This window comes from Tachyglossus aculeatus, chromosome 11 (assembly GCF_015852505.1).
Source record: "Tachyglossus aculeatus isolate mTacAcu1 chromosome 11, mTacAcu1.pri, whole genome shotgun sequence".
Taxonomy (NCBI): Eukaryota; Metazoa; Chordata; class Mammalia; order Monotremata; family Tachyglossidae; genus Tachyglossus; species Tachyglossus aculeatus.
Genome location: NC_052076.1, coordinates 23352858 through 23372072, shown reverse-complemented (window position 1 = coordinate 23372072; position 19215 = coordinate 23352858). Strand labels below are relative to the sequence as shown.

Sequence of the window (19215 nt, the reverse complement as noted above, 5' to 3'; positions counted from 1 at the left end):
CGGGAAAGCCATCTGGGGAAGCAGCATGGTCTAATGATAATAACAACAATAATCACCATCATCATCATCATCAATCGTATTTACTGAGTGCTTACTGTGTGCAGAGCACTGTACGAAGCGCTTGGGAAGTACAAGTTGGCAACATATAGAGACAGTCCCTACCCAACAGAGGGCTAATAATAATGATGGCATTTGTTAAGCGCTTACTATGTGCAAAGCACTGTTCTAAGCGCTGGGGAGGATACAAGGTGATATCTAGATCTAGTGGATACCCCCTCTCCCTCCTGAAAATGCATAAGCCCCTTCTGATAATCTTGTAGTGGCTCCAGGGTTGAGCAAGGGCCCGGGATTTAGGTCATGGGTTCTAATCGCGGCTCTGCCACTTGTCTGCTCCGTGGCCTCGGGCAAGTCGCTTCACTTCTCTGGGCCGTATTTTCCTCATCCGGAAAATGGGGATTGAGACTGTGGGTCCCACGGGGACTGTGGGCCGCCCAATCTGCTTGTATCCACCCCAGCGCTTAGTCCCTGGCACACGCTCAACAAGTACCACAGTTATTATTTTTATTATTAGCCCCAACAGGCAGTCTCAAAGGTCCCGGGAAGGCAGGTGACCGGGACTAGATGTTGCCAATTTGTACTTCCCAAGCGCTTAGTACAGTGTTCTGCACATAGTAAGCGCTCAATAAATACGATTGATGATGATGATGACTACTGGAAAAACACAGTCTGGGCCCCAGTTCCTGCCGGGGCTCAACCCCTTCCACTCCCGCGACACCCGCCACCCGCCCCAGGCCCCTCGCCCTCTTTCAGCAGGAGAAGAGGCCTGAGCTCTCGCCCCCAACAAACCCCGCATCCTGTTCTCCGGGAAAATTGCTTCCTGCTCGAGGGGGTGAACCGTGCGTCCAGGCAGCGGCCCCGGCAGGGCCGTCTTGACCGAGCGACAGGAAGCGAAGCTCTGAGGGGAAGTTGGAGCTCTCTCCCTGAAGCCTTTGCTGCCCGGCGGCGGCGGTTCGACGCTGTCGGGCGCCGGAGAGGAAACGACTGCCGGTGGCGGGCTCTGTCCGGGAGGGGAGCGGGCGGGCGAGGCGGGAGGGATCTGCCGCCCGCCGCAGCACAGTCGCCGAGATGCCCGGCGAGGCCAAACCCCTCCATCCCACGGAGCCTCGCAGGGAAGCCTGGAGTCACCTCGCTGAGGGGAGGCGGAGGGGAACGGATTACCATCCTTACGGTCCGTCTCCATGGGGCCTGGTGAGGGGGTCCTTTTTGACATCCTCCTATTGCGGGGACCGGCGCGGCGCCCCAGTTCTAGTCCCGGCTCTGCCACCCGCCTGCCAGGTGACTTTGGACATGCCACTGTAAATATGTTATTACTCTATTTATTATTTATTTTACTTGTACATCTCTATTCTATTTATTTTATTTTGTTAGTATGTTTGGTTCTGTTCTCCGCCTCCCCCTTTTAGACTGTGTTGGGTAGGGACTGTCTCTATACGTTGCCAACTTGGACTTCCCAAGTGCTTAGTACAGTGCTCTGCACACAGCAAGCGCTCAATAAATACGATTGATGATGATGATGATGCCACTCACCCTCCCCGGGCCTCAGTTTCCTCATCAGCTAAATGGGTAGAAGATACCCGCTCTGCCTCCTGAAAATGCGTAAGCCCCTTCTGATAATCTTGTAGCGGCTCCAGGGCTGAGCACAGAGAAAGTGCTTAACAAATAAATATCATGAGAGTGATTATTATTGCTACGGTACATGTGCCATGGGCGTTAGAATGCTTTCAAACTGTTTGGCATCTCCTTGGGAGCACTAAATGTTACGGGGCACGGGGTCCACCTCCCTGTCGCTGATTATTAATAATAATAATAATAATAATAATGATAGCATTTATTAAGCGCTTACTATGTGCAAAGCACCGTTCTAAGCGCTGGGGAGGTTAACAAGGTGATCAGGTTGTCCCACGGGGGGCTCACAGTCCTCATCCCCATTTTACGGATGAGGGAACTGAGGCCCAGAGAAGTGAAGTGACTTGCCCAAAGTCACCCAGCTGATAAGTGGTGGAGCCGGGATTTGAACCCACGACCTCTGACGCCAAAGCCCGGGCTCTTTCCACTGAGCCACGCTGCTTCTCCAAGGAATTATTATTATTTTTACTATTGTTAAACGCTTACTAGGAGTCAAGTAGTATTCTAAGCACTGGGGTAGATACCAATTAAATCAGTCCCCATCCCACATGGGGCTTGCAGTCTAAGCAGGGGGGAGAAGAGAGACTGAATTGCCTTTTTACAGATGAGGGAACAGAGGCGCACAGAGAAGGGAAGTGACTTGTCCAAGGTCATACAGCAGACAAGAATTCCCAGGCCCAGGATCTGTCCGCTGGGCCACGGTGCTTCTCACTGTCCCAAGAACATTACTTGGGAAGGCTGCCGCCCACGGCCCCCCGACCCCCAAGGGTCCAGGGACCCCAGCCTCCTCCTTCTGAATTTGGATATTCAAGGGATGCTGGAGTGGGATGGGTTTTCCCAATTGGGATGGGGGTAGGAGGAGAACAACGCGGGCGTGGAAGAAGAGGAGAGAATCTTCTCCTTACTCTAAGACGCCTCCCCCTGCTATCCTCTGCCAAGAGAAGCAGCTTGGCTCAGTGGAAAGAGCCCGGGCTTTGGAGTCGGAGGTCATTTATTTTACTTGTACCTATCTATCCTATTTATTTTATTTTGTTAGTATGTTTGGTTTTGTTCTCTGTCTCCCCCTTTTAGACTGTGAGCCCGCTGTTGGGTAGGGGCTGTCTCTATATGTTGCCAATTTGGACTTCCCAAGCGCTTAGTCCAGTGCTCTGCACATAGTAAGCGCTCAATAAATACGATTGATGATGATGATGATGATGGGTTCAAATCCCGGCTCCGCCAGTTGTCAGCTGAGTGTGACTTTGGGCAGGTCACTTCACTTCTCTGGGCCTCAGTGACCTCACCTGGAAAATGGGGGTGGAGACTGGGAGCCCCCCGTGGGACAACCTGATCACCTTGTAACCTCCCCAGCGCATAAAACGGTGCTTTGCACATAGTAAGCGCTTAATAAATGCTATAATAAATAAATAAATAAATCTCCAGTGGCTACCAATCAATCTGCGCATCAGGCAGAAACTCCTCACCCTGGGCTTCCAGGCTGTCCATCCATCCCCTGGCCCCCTCCTCCCTCACCTCCCTTCTCTCCTTGTCCATCGCAGCCCGCACCCTCCGCTCCTCCACCGCTGATCTCCTCACCGTACCTCGCTCTCGCCTGTCCCGCCATCGACCCCCGGCCCACGTCCTCCCCCGGGCCTGGAATGCCCCCAATCCCTCTGCCCGCCCGCCCAGCTAGCTCTCTTCCTCCCTTCAAGGCCCTGCTGAGAGCTCACCTCCTCCAGGAGGCCTTCCCAGACTGAGCCCCTTCCTTCCTCTCCCCCTCGTCCCCCCTCCATCCCCCCATCTTACCTCCTTCCCTTCCCCACAGCACCTGGATAGATGTATATATGTTTGTACATATTTATTACTCTATTTATTTATTTATTTATTTTACTTGTCCATATCTATTCTATTTATTTTATTTTGTTAGTATGTTTGGTTTTGTTCTCTGTCCCCCCCTTTTAGACTGCGAGCCCACTGTTGGGTAGGGACTGTCTCTATATGTTGCCAATTTGTACTTCCCAAGCGCTTAGTACAGTGCTCTGCACATAGTAAGCGCTCAATAAATACGATTGATGATGATGATGATGATCATTATTATTGTTACTATTATTATCTCCCCAGCCCCCGCTTCCAGCCATAGTCTCTCCCATCATCACCCCCGCCCCTGTCCTGCGCTCCCCACCCAGACGTGTTGGCCGCATCCCGGATCCTAAGCACAGAGGACCCCCAAAGAGCTCCCCAGTGGAAATTTAGTGTGTGTATGTGCGTGTGTTGGGGGGAAGTCTCTATCCTCCTGCCCCCCGGCTCCTTTAACCCTCTCCCCTCAAGTGGGGGCATTTCAGCCAGGTATACCCGCTGCCCACGCCACTAAGCGCTCCGTCTCCCCCTTCTAGACTGTGAGCCCGTTACTGGGTAGGGACCGTCTCTATATGTTGTCGACAATACTAATAATAATTATGATGGCATTTATTAAGCACTTACTATGTGCAAAGCACTGTTCTAAGCGCCGGGGAGTTTACAAGGTGATCAGGTTGTCCCATGGGGGGGCTCACAGTCTTCATCCCCATTTTACAAATGGGGTAATTGAGGCACAGAGAAGTTAAGTGGCTTTCATTCATTCATTCGTATTTATTGAGCGCTTACTGTGTGCAGAGCACTGTACTAAGCGCTTGGGAAGTACAAGTTGGCAACATAGAGAGACGGTCCCGACCCAACAGCAGGCTCGCAGTCGGAGACAGACAACAAAACAAAACATATTAACAAAATAAAATAAATAGAATAAGTACATACAAGTAAAATAAATAGTTTTTAGACTGTGAGCCCACTGTTGGGTAGGGACTTTCTCTATATGTTGCCAATTTGTACTTCCCAAGCGCTTAGTACAGTGCTCTGCACACAGTAAGCGCTCAATAAATACGATTGATGATGATGAGTGTTGCCCAAAGTCACCCAGCTGACAAGTGGGTGACCTCTGCCTCCAAAGCCCGCGCTCTTTCCGCTGAACCACGCTGCTTCTTCATCACCATCATCATCAATCGTATTTATTGAGCGCTTACTGTGTGCAGGGCACTGGACTAAGCGCTTGGGAAGTACAAATTGGCAACATATAGAGACAGTCCCTACCCAACAGTGGGCTCACAGTCTAAAAGGGGGAGACAGAGAACAAAACCAAACATACTAACAAAATAAAATAAATAGGATAGATATGTACAAGTAAAATAAATAGAGTAATAAATATGCTTCTTGGGACTTGTACTTCCCAAGAAGAAGAGAGGAAGAAGAGAGGGTCACCGCCGGAGACCCCTCAGGACAGGCATGGCAGCGGGGCTGCCTTGGCAATCGCCTGCCCGGGACCTGGGCGGCGCCCGGGTGAATCACGGGCGGCCGTCCAGGCCTCCGGGCTCTCTCGCATCCAGCACAAGAACGGTTTCCTTCCTGCATGTGCCCCGGGGGAAGGAAGGAGCCCGGGCAGCCGGGAGAGCTGAGAACGGCGGCCTGCACGGGACGCTGGCGATACCAATCCTGGATGCTTCTGCCCGAGGAAAGCAGTGCCCCATCTTTCCCCTCTGCTGCTCCTTTGGAACCGAACTGGGAAGCAGTATGGAGAGAAGGGCACGGGGGCTTTTCGGCAACTGCCATTTTCCCCATTTTTTATGGTACTTGTTCAACGCTTACTCTGTGCCAGGCAATGTACAAAGAGCGGGGGTAGACACACGCTGTTCAGGTTGGACAAAGTCCCCGTCTCCCATAAAGCTCACGGTCTTGATCCCCGCTTTGCAGATGAGGTAACGGAGGCGCAGAGAAATGAAGTCACGGAGCAGACAAGTGGTGGAGCTTCCGACTGCCCGGCCCGAGCTCTACCCACTAGGCCACACTGCTAACCTGCTTCCTTCCTCTCAAACCCCAGCTGCCGTGGCTCCGAGGTGGTCCAGCCAGCCCTGGTTGGAGTTAAAAGGCACACCTTGGCCCTCCCCGGGCCCGATGCCCGCCAGGCCCAGACGGCCAGGACGGTGGCATCCGAAGAGGGGTCCAATCCTCACTTTTGAGAAGGAAGAGAAGGCCGTACCAGGGCCAGGGTCGTCGCTCTCTGCGAGGTGTAGGGAGCGGGACTCCAGCTACTGCACCGAAATCAGTGGGACGACACCCAGGAGCCCCAGAGAGATGTCTGAGCATCCCAGGCCAGGCCAGCGCTTCCGTGGATTTTGGGCTTTTTTTATGGTACTTATTAAGCGCCTATTATGGGCCAGGCATTGTACCAAGTGCTGGAGTAGATTCAAGCTAATCAGATGGGACAACTGTCCCTGTCCCACATGGGGCTCAACGTCTCAATTGCCGTTTTGCAGTTGAGGGAACTGAGGCCAAGAGAGGGGCCCGTGGAGTCAGGAGGCTGACTTGGGTCTCTGCAGGCCCGACCGGGGGGCATCGGCACCTCGGATCTCCTGGGGCTACTTCCTACTTCCCACTCCTGGGGCTGGAAAATAATACCCCCCACCACGGAAACCGCAGACTCACAAGGAAGCCCTTTGGGGCTTTCCACTCTGTCCACGTGGGACTCTAGCTCCGGGGGCAGCTGCAAATGGTCTGCCAGTCTAAAATGGTCTTTTAGACTGTGAGCCCACTGTTGTGTAGGGACTATCTCTATATGTTGCCAATTTGTACTTCCCAAGCGCTTAGTACAGTGCTCTGCACATAGTAAGCGCTCAATAAATACGATTGCTGATGATGATGATGCCAGGGATGCCTGGGTCCTCCCTGAAGCCCTCTCTCCACTCCACCCTCAACAAGTGCAAGCCCAGGGGTCCGAGGAGCCCTCGACATGGGGTCCCGAGCTGGGCTCTACTCACTTGGTTACTCTCCTGGGACAGCAGCAGTATCCTAAGGCTCTTCATGCTTGAGCTTCTATCCAAGAGGTCGATGGCTTTATCCAGGTCATCTTGGTTTTTCAGCGGGATGGAGAGCTGGAAGACGGGACCGGGAAGAGAAGGCGGTTTAATACTGGGCCGCGGACGCGGTCGGCTTATCGGAAGCGCGGGAACAGAAAGCGGCTGGGAGGAGAGCGAAGGGCAGGCCCGGGGGCTTTCGGCAAAGGCCACCTCCCACCCACCCGACGCCGCCCCTCGCCTACCACCCACTAACCGACAGCTCACCCTAAACCAGGGAACCCTTCCCCACCCCGAGACATCGCCCCGGGATCAGGAAGCCGCTCGAGCAGCTGATCGGAGTCGTGGATGTTGTTTGACGAGGCACAAAGCTGGAGAGGGGTCGGGGGAAGTAGGGTGGGGGTCTCCGAGAGGGACGGCAGTTCAAAGGGCATCATTCTGCCCCCAGAAGCCGGGGTCGAGGGGCTTAGGGTCTTCAGGAACCAGGACCCCCAACTTTACCCTCCTCTCACCCTCTCCTCACGGAGACCAAGCAGGACCCTCGAATGGAGGCCAATTTCTCCCCAAAGGGCAGAAACGGCTCCTCGCCATTCTGCTCCCTCTGAACACCGGCCCCGAGAATGCCCGAGCCCCGCCAGGGTGGAAAAGGCATTCCCAGTGGCTCAAGGGGGAGGAACCAATCAATCAATCAATCAATCATATTTATTGAGCGCTTACTGTGTGCAGAGCACTGTACTAAGCGCTTGGGAAGTACAAGCTGGCAACATATAGAGACAGTCCCTACCCAACAGTGGGCTCACAGTCTAGAAGGGGTGGGCACCCCTTCAATCAGTCAATGGTATTGATTGGGCGCTGACTGTGTGCAGAGCACTGGACTGATCACTCGGGAGAGTATCAATCAATCAATCAATCGTATTTATTGAGCGCTTACTATGTGCAGAGCACTGTACTAAGCGCTTGGGAAGTACAAACTGGCAACACATAGAGACAGTCCCTGCCCAACAGTGGGCTCACAGTCTAAAAAAGAGAGAGTACAATACGACAGAGTTGGTAAACACGATGCCTGCCCGCAGGGAGTTTACAATCAAGAGGGGGGGACACAGACATCAAAAGAGAAGCAACGGAGTGCAAGGTCACATACATAAGTGCCTTGGGGGGTGGGGTGAACCCCAAAGTGCTTTGGGGGTAGGGATAGGAGTCCACGGGCGATGCCGGAGGGAGGGAGGGAAGGAGGGAGCGCTTAGTACAGTGCTCTGCACACAGGAAGCGCTCAATAAATACGATTGATGATGATGAGGGAGGCTGCGGTGGGGGGGAAAGGAGACGCCCTCACCTCGTTGTTCATATAATGGAGAGCCAGGGGCTGCCCGAAGGCCGTCTTCACTTTCTGTTCCACGTCTTCATAGCTCACGGGCCGGCTGAAGGGGATGATTCTGGGAAGCAGAAGGGGGTCCGGTCACCCAGCACATCGCCGGGGGGGTCCCGGGGGCCGGCCGGCCGGCGTATTGGCTGTTTTGTCGCCCGGGCCCTGGTGACCACCCGCCCTCTCTCCCCCGGAAGCCTACTGGGCGGCAGAACGCAGCCCAAACCTCCTCACCTGCCTTATCCCCGGACACTAGCCGGTTTTGTTAATTTGTTTTGTTGTCTGTCTCCCCCTTCTAGACTGTGAGCCCGCTGTCGGGTAGGGACCGGCTCTAGATGTTGCCAACTTGGACTTCCCGAGCGCTTAGTCCGGTGCTCTGCACACAGTAAGCGCTCAACCCGATCACCTTGTAACCTTCCCGGCGCTTAGAACAGTGCTTTGCACGGAGTAAGCGCTTACTAAATGCCATCATTATTATTATGGAGGGGAAGGGGCTCAACCCGGAGTCCGGCTCAAGGGGACGGGGAAGGGACGGACCCCGTTCCGACCCCCTTCGGCCTCCCGAGCCCCACCTCCCCGGCCTGGGCCACGACGGGCCTCGGGGCCTAGGGGAGGGAGGTGGGGTGGCCCGGTGGAAAGAGCCCACGATTGGGAGTCAGGAGAGGCGGGTTCTCAGACCAGCTCTTCCACTGGTCTGCTGCGTGACCTTGGGTCGGTCACTCTGCCTTCCTGGGCCTCCGTTTCCTCGTCTGTAAAATGGGGGCCAACGCTGCTCTCTCCACCTCAGACTACGAGCCCCGTGGGGGACTGCAACTATTTCAGTCATTCATCCAGGAGGCCTTCCCAGACTGAGCCCCTTCCTTCCTCTCCCCCTCGTCCCCCTCTCCATCCCCCTCATCTTACCTCCTTCCCTTCCCCACAGCACCTGGATATATGTATATATCTTTGTACATATTTATTACTCTATTTTACTTGTACCTATCCATTCTATTTATTTTATTTTGTTAGTATGTTTGGTTTTGTTCTCTGTCTCCCCCTTTTAGACTGTGAGCCCACTGTTGGGTAGGGACTGCCTCTATATGTTGCCAATTTGTACTTCCCAAGCGCTTAGTACAGTGCTCTGCACATAGTAAGCGCTCAATAAATACGATTGATGATGATGATGATGATTCAGAGAAGCAGCGTGGCTCAGTGGAAAGAGCCCAGGCTTGGGAGCCACGGGTCATGGGTTCTAATCCCGGCTCCGCCGCTTGTGTCAGCTGTGTGACCTTGGGCAAGTCACTTCACTTCTCTGGGCCTCAGCTACCTCATCTGTAAAATGGGGATGAAGACTGTGAGCCCCACGTGGGACAACCTGATCACCTTGTACCGCCCCCCCCCAACCCCAGAGCTTAGAACAGTGCTTCGCACATAGTAAGCACTTAACAAATGCCATTATTATTATTATTATTCAATTCATTCAGTCGTATTTATTGAGCGCTTACTGTGTGCAGGGCACTGTACTAAGCGCTTGGGAAGTCCAAGTCGGCAACATATAGAGATGGTCCCTACCCAACAGTGGGCTCACAGGCTAGAAGGGGGAGACAGACAACAATCAATCAATCAATCAATCGTATTTATTGAGCGCTTACTGTGTGCATAGCACTGGACTAAGCGCTTGGGAAGTACAAGTCAGCAACATATAGAGACGGTCCCTACCCAACAACGGGCTCACAGGCTAGAAGGGGGAGACAGACAACAATCAATCAATCGTATTTATTGAGCACTTACTGTGTGCAGAGCACTGTACTAAGCGCTTGGGAAGTACAAGTCGGCAACATATAGAGACGGTCCCTACCCAACAACGGGCTCACAGTCTAGAAGGGGGAGACAGACAACAAGACAAAACATGTGGATGGGTGTCAAGTCGTCAGAACAAATAGAATTAAAGCTAAAATAGAATTAAAGCTATTAACTATTTCCTATCTGATCATTTGGTACATACCCCAGCACTTGGCCAGGAAGCGCTTAATACGTATCATCATCGCTATCACCATCATCATTATTATTATTCTTATTCTCATTCTGGTGATGATAACGATGATGGTGCTGAGATGTGGCGTTGGCCTTGGGTCCCGGGCTCAACGCTGGACACTTCTACTGTCGAGCCTGGGCAAAGGGGCCACTAGCCTGGTGGCCATTTATTGGGGTCTTCCCCGGGCAAGTGGGAAAATGTCTTCCACTTCCAGACTCTGTGGAATTCCAGAGCTCAGCTCGGACTTGGGACCTTTCGCTGCGCCTCACAGCACGTGGCTGAGAAGCAGTGTGGCCTCATAGGAAGAGCCCGGAGACTTCAGAGTCCAAGGACCTGGGTTCTAATTCCGGCCCCTCCACCTGGGTGTCCTTCTCGGGTCTCAGTTTCTTCATCGGCAAAACGGGGGTTAAACACATTCTCCCTCCTGCTTAGGCTGTGAGCCCCATGTGGGACAGGATACAGCGCTTAGTAATAATAATAATAATAATAATAATGATGGCATTTATTAAGTGCTTACTATGTGCAAAGCACTGTTCTAAGCGCTGGGGAGGTTACAAGGTGATCAGGTTGTCCCATGGGGGGGCTCACAGTCTTAATCCCCATTTTATAGATGAGGTAACTGAGGCCCAGAAAAGTGAAGTGACTTGCCCAAAGTCGCACAGCTGACAACTGGTGGAGTCGGAATTTGAACCCATCACCTCGGACTCCAAAAGCCTGGGCTCTTTCCACTGAGCCATGCTGCTTCTCAGCCATCAAGTACAGTGCTTGATGAAAACCACAATAATTCAAATGAGGATTACTATTGTTCCTTTCCCTTTCCTTCCCTTTGTGTATATATGTTTGTACATATTTATTACTCTATTTATTTATTTATTTTACTTGTACATATCTATTCTATTTATTTTATTTTGTTAGTATGTTTGGTTTTGTTCTCCGTCTCCCCCTTTTAGACTGTGAGCCCACTGTTGGGTAGGGACTGTCTCTATATGTTGCCAACTTGTACTTGCACACAGTAAGCGCTCAATAAATATGATTGATTGATTGATTGATTTCCCCAAAATGGGATCCAGTGGGGGTTTCTGAGGCCAAGAGCCCTGCTGCTGCTGCTGTCGTCGCCTGAGCTCCCAGTCCAACGACAAGAGGAGCCATGACCTGGCATGTGTTTCGTTCCTTCATTCATCCAATCGTATTTATTGAGCGCTTACTGTGTGCACAGCACTGTACTAAGCGCTTGGGAAGTCCAAGTTGGCAACATAGAGAGACAGTCCCTACCCGACAGTGGGCTCACAGTCTGGTAGAGCGGGCTCACAGTCTAGAAGAGTGGGCTCACAGTCTCATCATCATCATCAATCGTATTTATTGAGCGCTTACTGTGTGCAGAGCACTGGACTAAGCGCTTGGGAAGTCCAAGTTGGCAACATCTAGAGACGGTCCCTACCCAACAGTGGGCTCACAGTCTAAAAGGGGGAGACAGAGAACAAAACCAAACATACTAACAAAATAAAATAAATAGAATAGATATGTAAAAGTAAAATAGAGTAATAAATATGTCTACACATCATCATCATCATCATCATCAATCGTATTTATTGAGCACTTACTATGTGCAGAGCACTGACTAAGCGCTTGGGAAGTCCAAGTTGGCAACATCTAGAGACAGTCCCTACCCAACAGTGGGCTCACAGTCTAAACGGGGGAGACAGAGAACAGAACCAAACATACTAACAAAATAAAATAAATAGAATAGATATGTACAAGTAAAATAAATAAATAAATAAATAAATGGAGTAATAAATATGTCTCCACATCATCATCACCATCATCGATCGTATTTATTGAGCGCTTACTGTGTGCAGAGCACTGGACTAAGCGCTTGGGAAGTCCAAGTTGGCAACATCTAGAGACGGTCCCTACCCAACAACGGGCTCACGGTCTAAAAGGGGGAGACGGAGAACAGAACCAAACATACTAACAAAATAAAATAAATAGAATAGATATGTACAAGTAAAATAAATAAATAAATAAATAAATAAATAGAGTGATAAATATGTCTCCACATCATCATCATCATCATCATCATCATCAATCGTATTTATTGAGCGCTTACTGTGTGCAGAGCACTGGACTAAGCGCTTGGGAAGCCCAAGTTGGCAACATCTAGAGACAGTCCCTACCCAACAGCGGGCTCACAGTCTAAAAGGGGGAGACGGAGAACAGAACCAAACATACTAACAAAATAAAATGAATAGAATAGATATGTACAAGTAAAATAAATAAATAGAGTAATAAATATGTCTCCACATCATCATCATCATCAACCGTATTTATTGAGCGCTTACTGTGTGCAGAGCACTGGACTAAGCGCTTGGGAAGTCCAAGTTGGCAACATCTAGAGACGGTCCCTACCCAACAGCGGGCTAACGGTCTAAAAGGGGGAGACGGAGAACAGAACCAAACATACTAACAAAATAAAATGAATAGAATAGATATGTACAAGTAAAATAAATAAATAGAATAATAAATATGTCTCCACATCATCATCATCATCAATCGTATTTAGTGAGCGCTTACTGTGTGCAGAGCACTGGACTAAGCGCTTGGGAAGTCCAAGTTGGCAACATCTAGAGACGGTCCCTACCCAACAGCGGGCTCACGGTCTAAAAGGGGGAGACGGAGAACAGAACCAAACATACTAACAAAATAAAATGAATAGAATAGATATGTACAAGTAAAATAAATAAATGAATAAATAAATAGAGTAATAAATGTCTCCACATCATCATCATCATCATCATCAATCGTATTTATTGAGTGCTTACTGTGTGCAGAGCACTGGACTAAGCGCTTGGGAAGTCCAAGTTGGCAACATCTAGAGACGGTCCCTACCCAACAGCAGGCTCACAGTCTAAAAGGGGGAGATGGAGAACAGAACCAAACATACTAACAAAATAAAATGAATAGAATAGATATGTACAATTATTGAGCGCTTACTGTGCGCAGAGCACTGGACTAAGCGCTTGGGAAGTCCAAGTTGGCAACATCTAGAGACGGTCCTTACCCAACAGTGGGCTCACGGTCTACAAGGGGGAGACGGAGAACAGAACCAAACATACTAACAAAATAAAATGAATAGAATAGATATGTACAAGTAAAATAAATAAATAGAGTAATAAATATGTCTCCACATCATCATCATCATCAATCGTATTTATTGAGCGCTTACTGTGTGCAGAGCACTGGACTAAGCGCTTGGGAAGTCCAAGTTGGCAACATCTAGAGACGGTCCCTACCCAACAACGGGCTCACGGTCTAAAAGTGGGAGACAGGGAACAGAACCAAACATACTAACAAAATAAAATGAATAGAATAGATATGGACAATTATTGAGCGCTTACTGTGCGCAGAGCACTGGACTAAGCGCTTGGGAAGTCCAAGTTGGCAACACCTAGAGACGGTCCTTACCCAACAGTGGGCTCACGGTCTACAAGGGGGAGACGGAGAACAGAACCAAACATACTAACAAAATAAAATGAATAGAATAGATGTGCACAAGTAAAATAAATAAATAAATAGATAAATAAATAAATGAATGAATAAATAAATAAATAAATGAATAAATAAATAAATAGAGTAATAAATATGTCTCCACATTAGCCAGGGGGATTATTCTTCTCCTCCCTGGGGGGGCTCCTATGGGCTAGCAACCCAGGAGTGCTCTGAGAACTTGTCCCGTGGGCTTGGGCGGACAGAGACCCCGGACCACCTTTTCTTGGCAGCGGTAGCCACGGCCTCCGGCCCTTCACTCTTTCTCCTCCTCGGGAGCTAACGGCTCTGAAGTCACGTGCCCGCTAACTTGTTTCTCCTGCATTCTTAAGGCCAGAGAGCTGAACCTGTTCCAAGAATCCAAGCAAGGATTCCTGTAAGGGATAGACTCCAAAGCCAGGCCAGGGCTAGCGGGGGTGGCGCAGCGCCAGCGACTACGTTTCACCGGGAGACACGTAAATTCTGAGGTTCAGACCTAGCGATACCCCCCTTCCCTCCCCCGGCCAACAGACGCGGCCTGCCAGGCAGCTGAGGGACAATCCAAAAGCACAGAATTCCACATCCGAAGAAGAAGCGGGGGACTCACGGAGCGTGGAATAAAATCACTCCGGCTACCACTTTGACGGTCGGAGCACTTTCTAAAATCGCTGGAAATTCTAGAGTGAAACAGTCCCGTTGATTGTTGCCAACTTGTGCTTCCCAAGCGCTTAGTGCAGTGCTCTGCACACAGTAAGCGCTCAATAAATACGATTGATTGATTGATTGTCGCCTTGATGACAACAATACTGATTGTGGTACTGGTTAAGCGTTCATTCACTGTGTGACAAGTATTTTACTGAGGACTGGGGTAGACACAAGATAATAGGGTCGGACGTAGTTCCTTGTTGCCGGCTTTGTGACAACAGAGGGGGAAGAGGCTACATAGCAGGAATAGCAGTAGGATGTATTAATTGCTAACTGTGGACAGAGCACTCTGCGAATAATAATTGTGGTATTTGTTAAGCGCTTATTATGTGCCAGGCACTGTACTAAGCACTGCGGTGGGTACAGAGAAGCAGCGTGGCTCAGTGGAAAGAGCCCGGGCTTTGGAGTCAGAGGTCGTGGGTTCGAATCCCGGCTCCGCCAACTGTCAGCTGTGTGACTTTGGGCAAGTCACTTCACTTCTCTGGGCCTCAGTTCCCTCATCTGTAAAATGGGGATGAAGACTGTGAGCCCCCCGTGGGACAATCTGATCACCTTGTAACCCCCCAGCGCTTCGAACAGGGCTTTGCACATAGTAAGCGCTTAATAAATGCTATCATTATTATTATTATTATTATTATTACAAAGCAAATCAGACTGGACACAGTTCCTGTCCCACACGGGGCTCACAGTCTCAATCCCCATTTGACAGATGAGGTAACTGAGGCCCAGAGAGATAGAGTGACGTACTCAAGGTCACATAGCAGACAAGAGGCAGAGCCAGGATTGGAACCCAGGTATTTAGGCATGGTCCCTGTCCCTCGGGGGGCTCCCGGTACATGGTCCCTGTCCCTCGGGGGGCTCCCGGTCGGTGAGAACAAGTGGGGAGAAGGGCCTGGAGATGGACGCTCAGGAAGGATGAAACGTTAGAGCGGGCCTGGTGCCCACAGCACCAGCACAGGACCAGCCCACAGCCTGGTCCTTCCCCACAGCACCTGTTTATATGTATATATGTTTGCACATATTTATTACTCTAGTTATTTATTTATTTTACTTGTACATATCCATTCTATTTATTTTGTTAGTATGCTTGGTTTGTTCTCCGTCTCCCCCTTTTAGACTGTGAGCCCACTGTTGGGTAGGGACTGTCTCTATATGTTGCCAACTTGGACTTCCCAAGCGCTTAGTCCAGTGCTCTGCACACAGTAACCGCTCAATAAATACGATTGATGATGATGATGATGATGCCCCATCTGAAACCCTGTCCCGTGCATGGGGCTCCAACCGACTTCAGGGTCCCTGGGGAAGGCACCCTGGAGGAAACTGAGGGCAGATTCTGGTTCTGGCCCTGGGACCGGAGGCGGTTCTCCAACTGAGGGTCCTGAGATCGGCCCGGCCCTGGAGGAGACTTTCACAAAGCCGGCAGCAAGGAACTACGCCTGACCCTATTATCTTGTGTCTACCCCAGTCCTCAGTAAACTACTTGTCACATAGTGAGCGAGCGCTTAACCAGTACCACAACCAGTATTGTTGTTATCAAGGCAACAGTCAACGGGGCTGGTTCACTCTAGAATTTCAAATGATTTTAGAAACTACTCTGACCATCAAACCTCGAGAGCGCAGGAGAGGTGCGGCTCTCTTTGACCCCGGGGAAAGCCTTGGGTTTGGCTGCCGAGTACCGTCCCTTCGGGTGGAGCGGGGGCACCCAGGGGGTTGGGGCCCGGGACTCTCCCCTAAGGCTGCCCAAGGTCCCCCAAACTGAGCTCATTCCTTCCTCTCCCCCTCGTCCCCCTCTCCATCCCCCCCATCTTGCCTCCTTCCCTTCCCCACAGCACCTGTATTTATATATATATATCTGTTTGTACATATTTATTACTCTATTTATTTATTTATTTTACTTGTACATATCTATCACTATTACATATTTACTATTACTATACATATCTATTACTATTACATATTTATTACTCTATTTATTTATTTATTTATTTATTTTACTTGTACATTTCTATCCTCCTTATTTTATTTTGTTGGTATGTTTGGTTCTGTTCTCTGTCTCCCCCTTTTAGACTGTGAGCCCACTGTTGGGTAGGGACTGTCTCTATGTGATGCCAATTTGTACTTCCCAAGCGTTTAGTACAGTGCTCTGCACATAGTAAGCGCTCAATAAATACGATTGATTGATTGATTGATTCTCCGTCTCCCCCTTTTTGACTGTGAGCCCACTGTTGGGTAGGGACTGTCTCTACATGTTGCCAATTTGGACTTCCCAAGCGCTTAGTACAGTGCTCTGCACATAGTAAGCGCTCAATAAATACGATTGATTGATTGATTGATTCTCTGTCTCCCCCTTTTTGACTGTGAGCCCACTGTTGGGTAGGGACTGTCTCTACATGTTGCCAATTTGGACTTCCCAAGCGCTTAGTACAGTGCTCTGCACATAGTAAGCGCTCAATAAATACGATTGATGATGATGAAGGCCCGGGGAGTCTGTCTCCAACTGGACCCTTCGCCGGTGGCCACAAACTGCTAGAGGGAGCGGTGTGTCGGCTGCCCTCCTGGACGGCCACCCCGCAGGGAGGGAGGGAGGGAAGGAAAGAGGGGGACCCTCAAGCCCTGGAGGGATCTCGCCGGGCAAAACGGCCCACTGGCTCGACTCCTCATCGCCGGGGCCGGCGGGTTACAGCAGAGAGGTCAGGGAGCACAATTCCCACACTGCACCCGGGGGGTCAACGCTTACCGCCTCTCCCCGCTGTGCTCGAACTTGATCCTCACGTCGGCCTGCCAGAGGAAAGGCGCCGACAGGTTAGGCTCCTCTTCCAGAATCCCTGTTCCCCAGGCCGGCCCTCCCGCCCTCGAGAGCCATTCAGAGTCCCCGTCCGCCCGTTAGCGATGCTGGGCTGACACATCTGATTCAGGTGTTCCCCTCCGTCCTCCCTCCCGTCCCTCCCTCTTCCTCCTCTCCTCCCGCTTCCACCCGGGTTGCTCAGTGGATCCCTCACCGAAATCTTTTTCTCCTTGCTGGCTCCGGCACAAGGGCTTGGTGTTATGGTGGTGCCGCTCCCAAGGCCTGGGCTGCAGGGGCTGTGTTTTTTCTTAAAAGACAAAAAACAACAACCAGTAAAACCCCGGTTTCATCAATCAATCAATCAATCAATCGTATTTATTGAGCGCTTACTATGTGCAGAGCACTGTACTAAGCGCTTGGGAAGTACAAATTGGCAACACATAGAGACAGTCCCTACCCAACAGTGGGCTCACAGTCATCGAGACCAGCCGGGGAAGGCGCAACTTGTGGATCAAGAGGACGTCCGGGCAGGTAAATTATGGCTTTCTGGCCACCAGCCAATCCTTCCTCCCAAGAAGCAGATTCCCCAAATGCCCATTTTTCGCCTCCCCGGGCAGGCGGAGAAATGGGAATTCCCGGCTCGGGGTGGCTCACGGGGACCAGGGATCCAGGCTCGGAACCACGCTGGACCAGAGGACTGAGTTCGGGCCGGGATTGGGCTCCTCCTCCGCGGCCCCTGCCCGGCCCCCGCTCCAGCCCCCAAACTCTTGGAAGGCTTCCCGGGCCGCGACGCGGCCAATAGGGCCCACCGCCCTAGCCTGCTCACTCCCTTGGGTTTCTGGGATTTCACAGGCCTCCGGAGCAAATGGATCATCATCATCATCATCAATCGTATTTATTGAGCGCTTACTGTGTGCAGAGCTTGGGAAGTGCAAATTGGCAACATATAGAGACAGTCCCTGCCCAACAGTGGGCTCACAGTCTAAAAGGGGGAGACAGAGAACAAAACCAAACATACTAACAAAATAAAATAAATAGAATAGATATGTACAAGTAAAATAAATAATAGAGTAATAAATACGTACAAACATATATACATATATACAGGTGCTGTGGGGAAGGGAAGGAGGTAAGATGGGGGGGATGGAGAAGGGGACGAAGGGGAGAGGAGGGAAGGGGCTCAGTCTGGGAAGGCCTCCTGGAGGAGGTGAGCTCTCAGTAGGGCCTTGAAGGGAGGAAGAGAGCTAGCTTGGCGGATGGGCAGAGGGATTGGGGGCATTCCAGGCCCGGGGGATGACATGGGCCGGGGGTCGACGGCGGGACGGGCGAGAACGAGGTACGGTGAGGAGATCAGCGGTGGAGGAGCGGAGGTTGCGGGCTGGGCAGTAGAAGGACAGAAGGGAGGGGAGGTAGGAGGGGGCGAGGGGATGGATGGACAGCCTGGAAGCCCAGCGGGAGGAGTTTCTGCCTGATGCGCAGATTGATTGGTAGCCACTGGAGATTTTTGAGGAGGGGAGTAATATGCCCAGAGCGTTTCTGGACAAAGATAATCCGGGCAGCAGCATGAAGTATGGATTGAAGTGGGATCTCCCCAGGAGATGGATCTCCCCAGGAAATGGATCTCCCCAGGAGCAGCCCCCAAGCCCAGTCCGGCCTCGGAAGCCAGGCCCAGGCCAGCTAAGGGCCGGGGAGGGGACGGGGGGTAGTTGGGAAAACTCTCTCTCTCCCCATCCCTCTCTCCCTCTCTCGTCTGCTTGCTGCAGACATCATGCAGGCTCCTTTGGTTAAATAGGGAAGGGGCTTTAGACACCCTGCGTGCACGCTGCCCTCTCCTCCCAGGACCCCAGAGACCTCTCCCTCTCGGGGTCTCGCACCCTCCAGCCTTCCCGTCTACTCATGTCTTCTCTGCGGCTCAGTTTCCTCAACTGTAAAACGGGGATTAAACCCTACTTCCTCCTACTTAGATGGAAAGCCCCAGGTAGGACAGGGGACTGTGTCCAAAATGATGAACATGTATCCACCCCAGGGCTTCGACAAGTGCTTGACACATAACAAGTGCTTAACAAATACAACACAATAATAATAATAAGCCCCTGCTTGAGAAGCAGCGTGGCTCAGGAGAAAGAGCACAGGCTTTGGAGTCAGAGGTCATGGGTTCAAATCCCGGCTCCGCCAATTGCCAGCTGTGTGACTTTAGGCAAGTCACTTCACTTCTCTGTGCCTCAGTTCCCTCATCTGTAAAATGGGGATTAAGAATGTGAGCCCCCCGTGGGAAAACCTG

At 51.1% G+C, this 19215-nt stretch overlaps 1 protein-coding gene across 1 annotated transcript in view; it reads right to left on the bottom strand.

The window, feature by feature from the left end:
- MAP3K3 (mitogen-activated protein kinase kinase kinase 3) overlaps window positions 1-19215 on the bottom strand; it is an 86884-nt gene that overhangs the window by 36504 nt on the left and 31165 nt on the right. Inside the window, exons 3-6 of the mRNA XM_038753673.1 lie at window positions 17149-17241; window positions 16887-16927; window positions 7879-7978; window positions 6510-6623 (exon numbers count right to left, since the gene is read on the bottom strand). Of these exons, the coding sequence (XP_038609601.1) occupies window positions 6510-6623; window positions 7879-7978; window positions 16887-16927; window positions 17149-17241 (348 nt within the window). The remainder of the gene's footprint in view (window positions 1-6509; window positions 6624-7878; window positions 7979-16886; window positions 16928-17148; window positions 17242-19215) is intronic.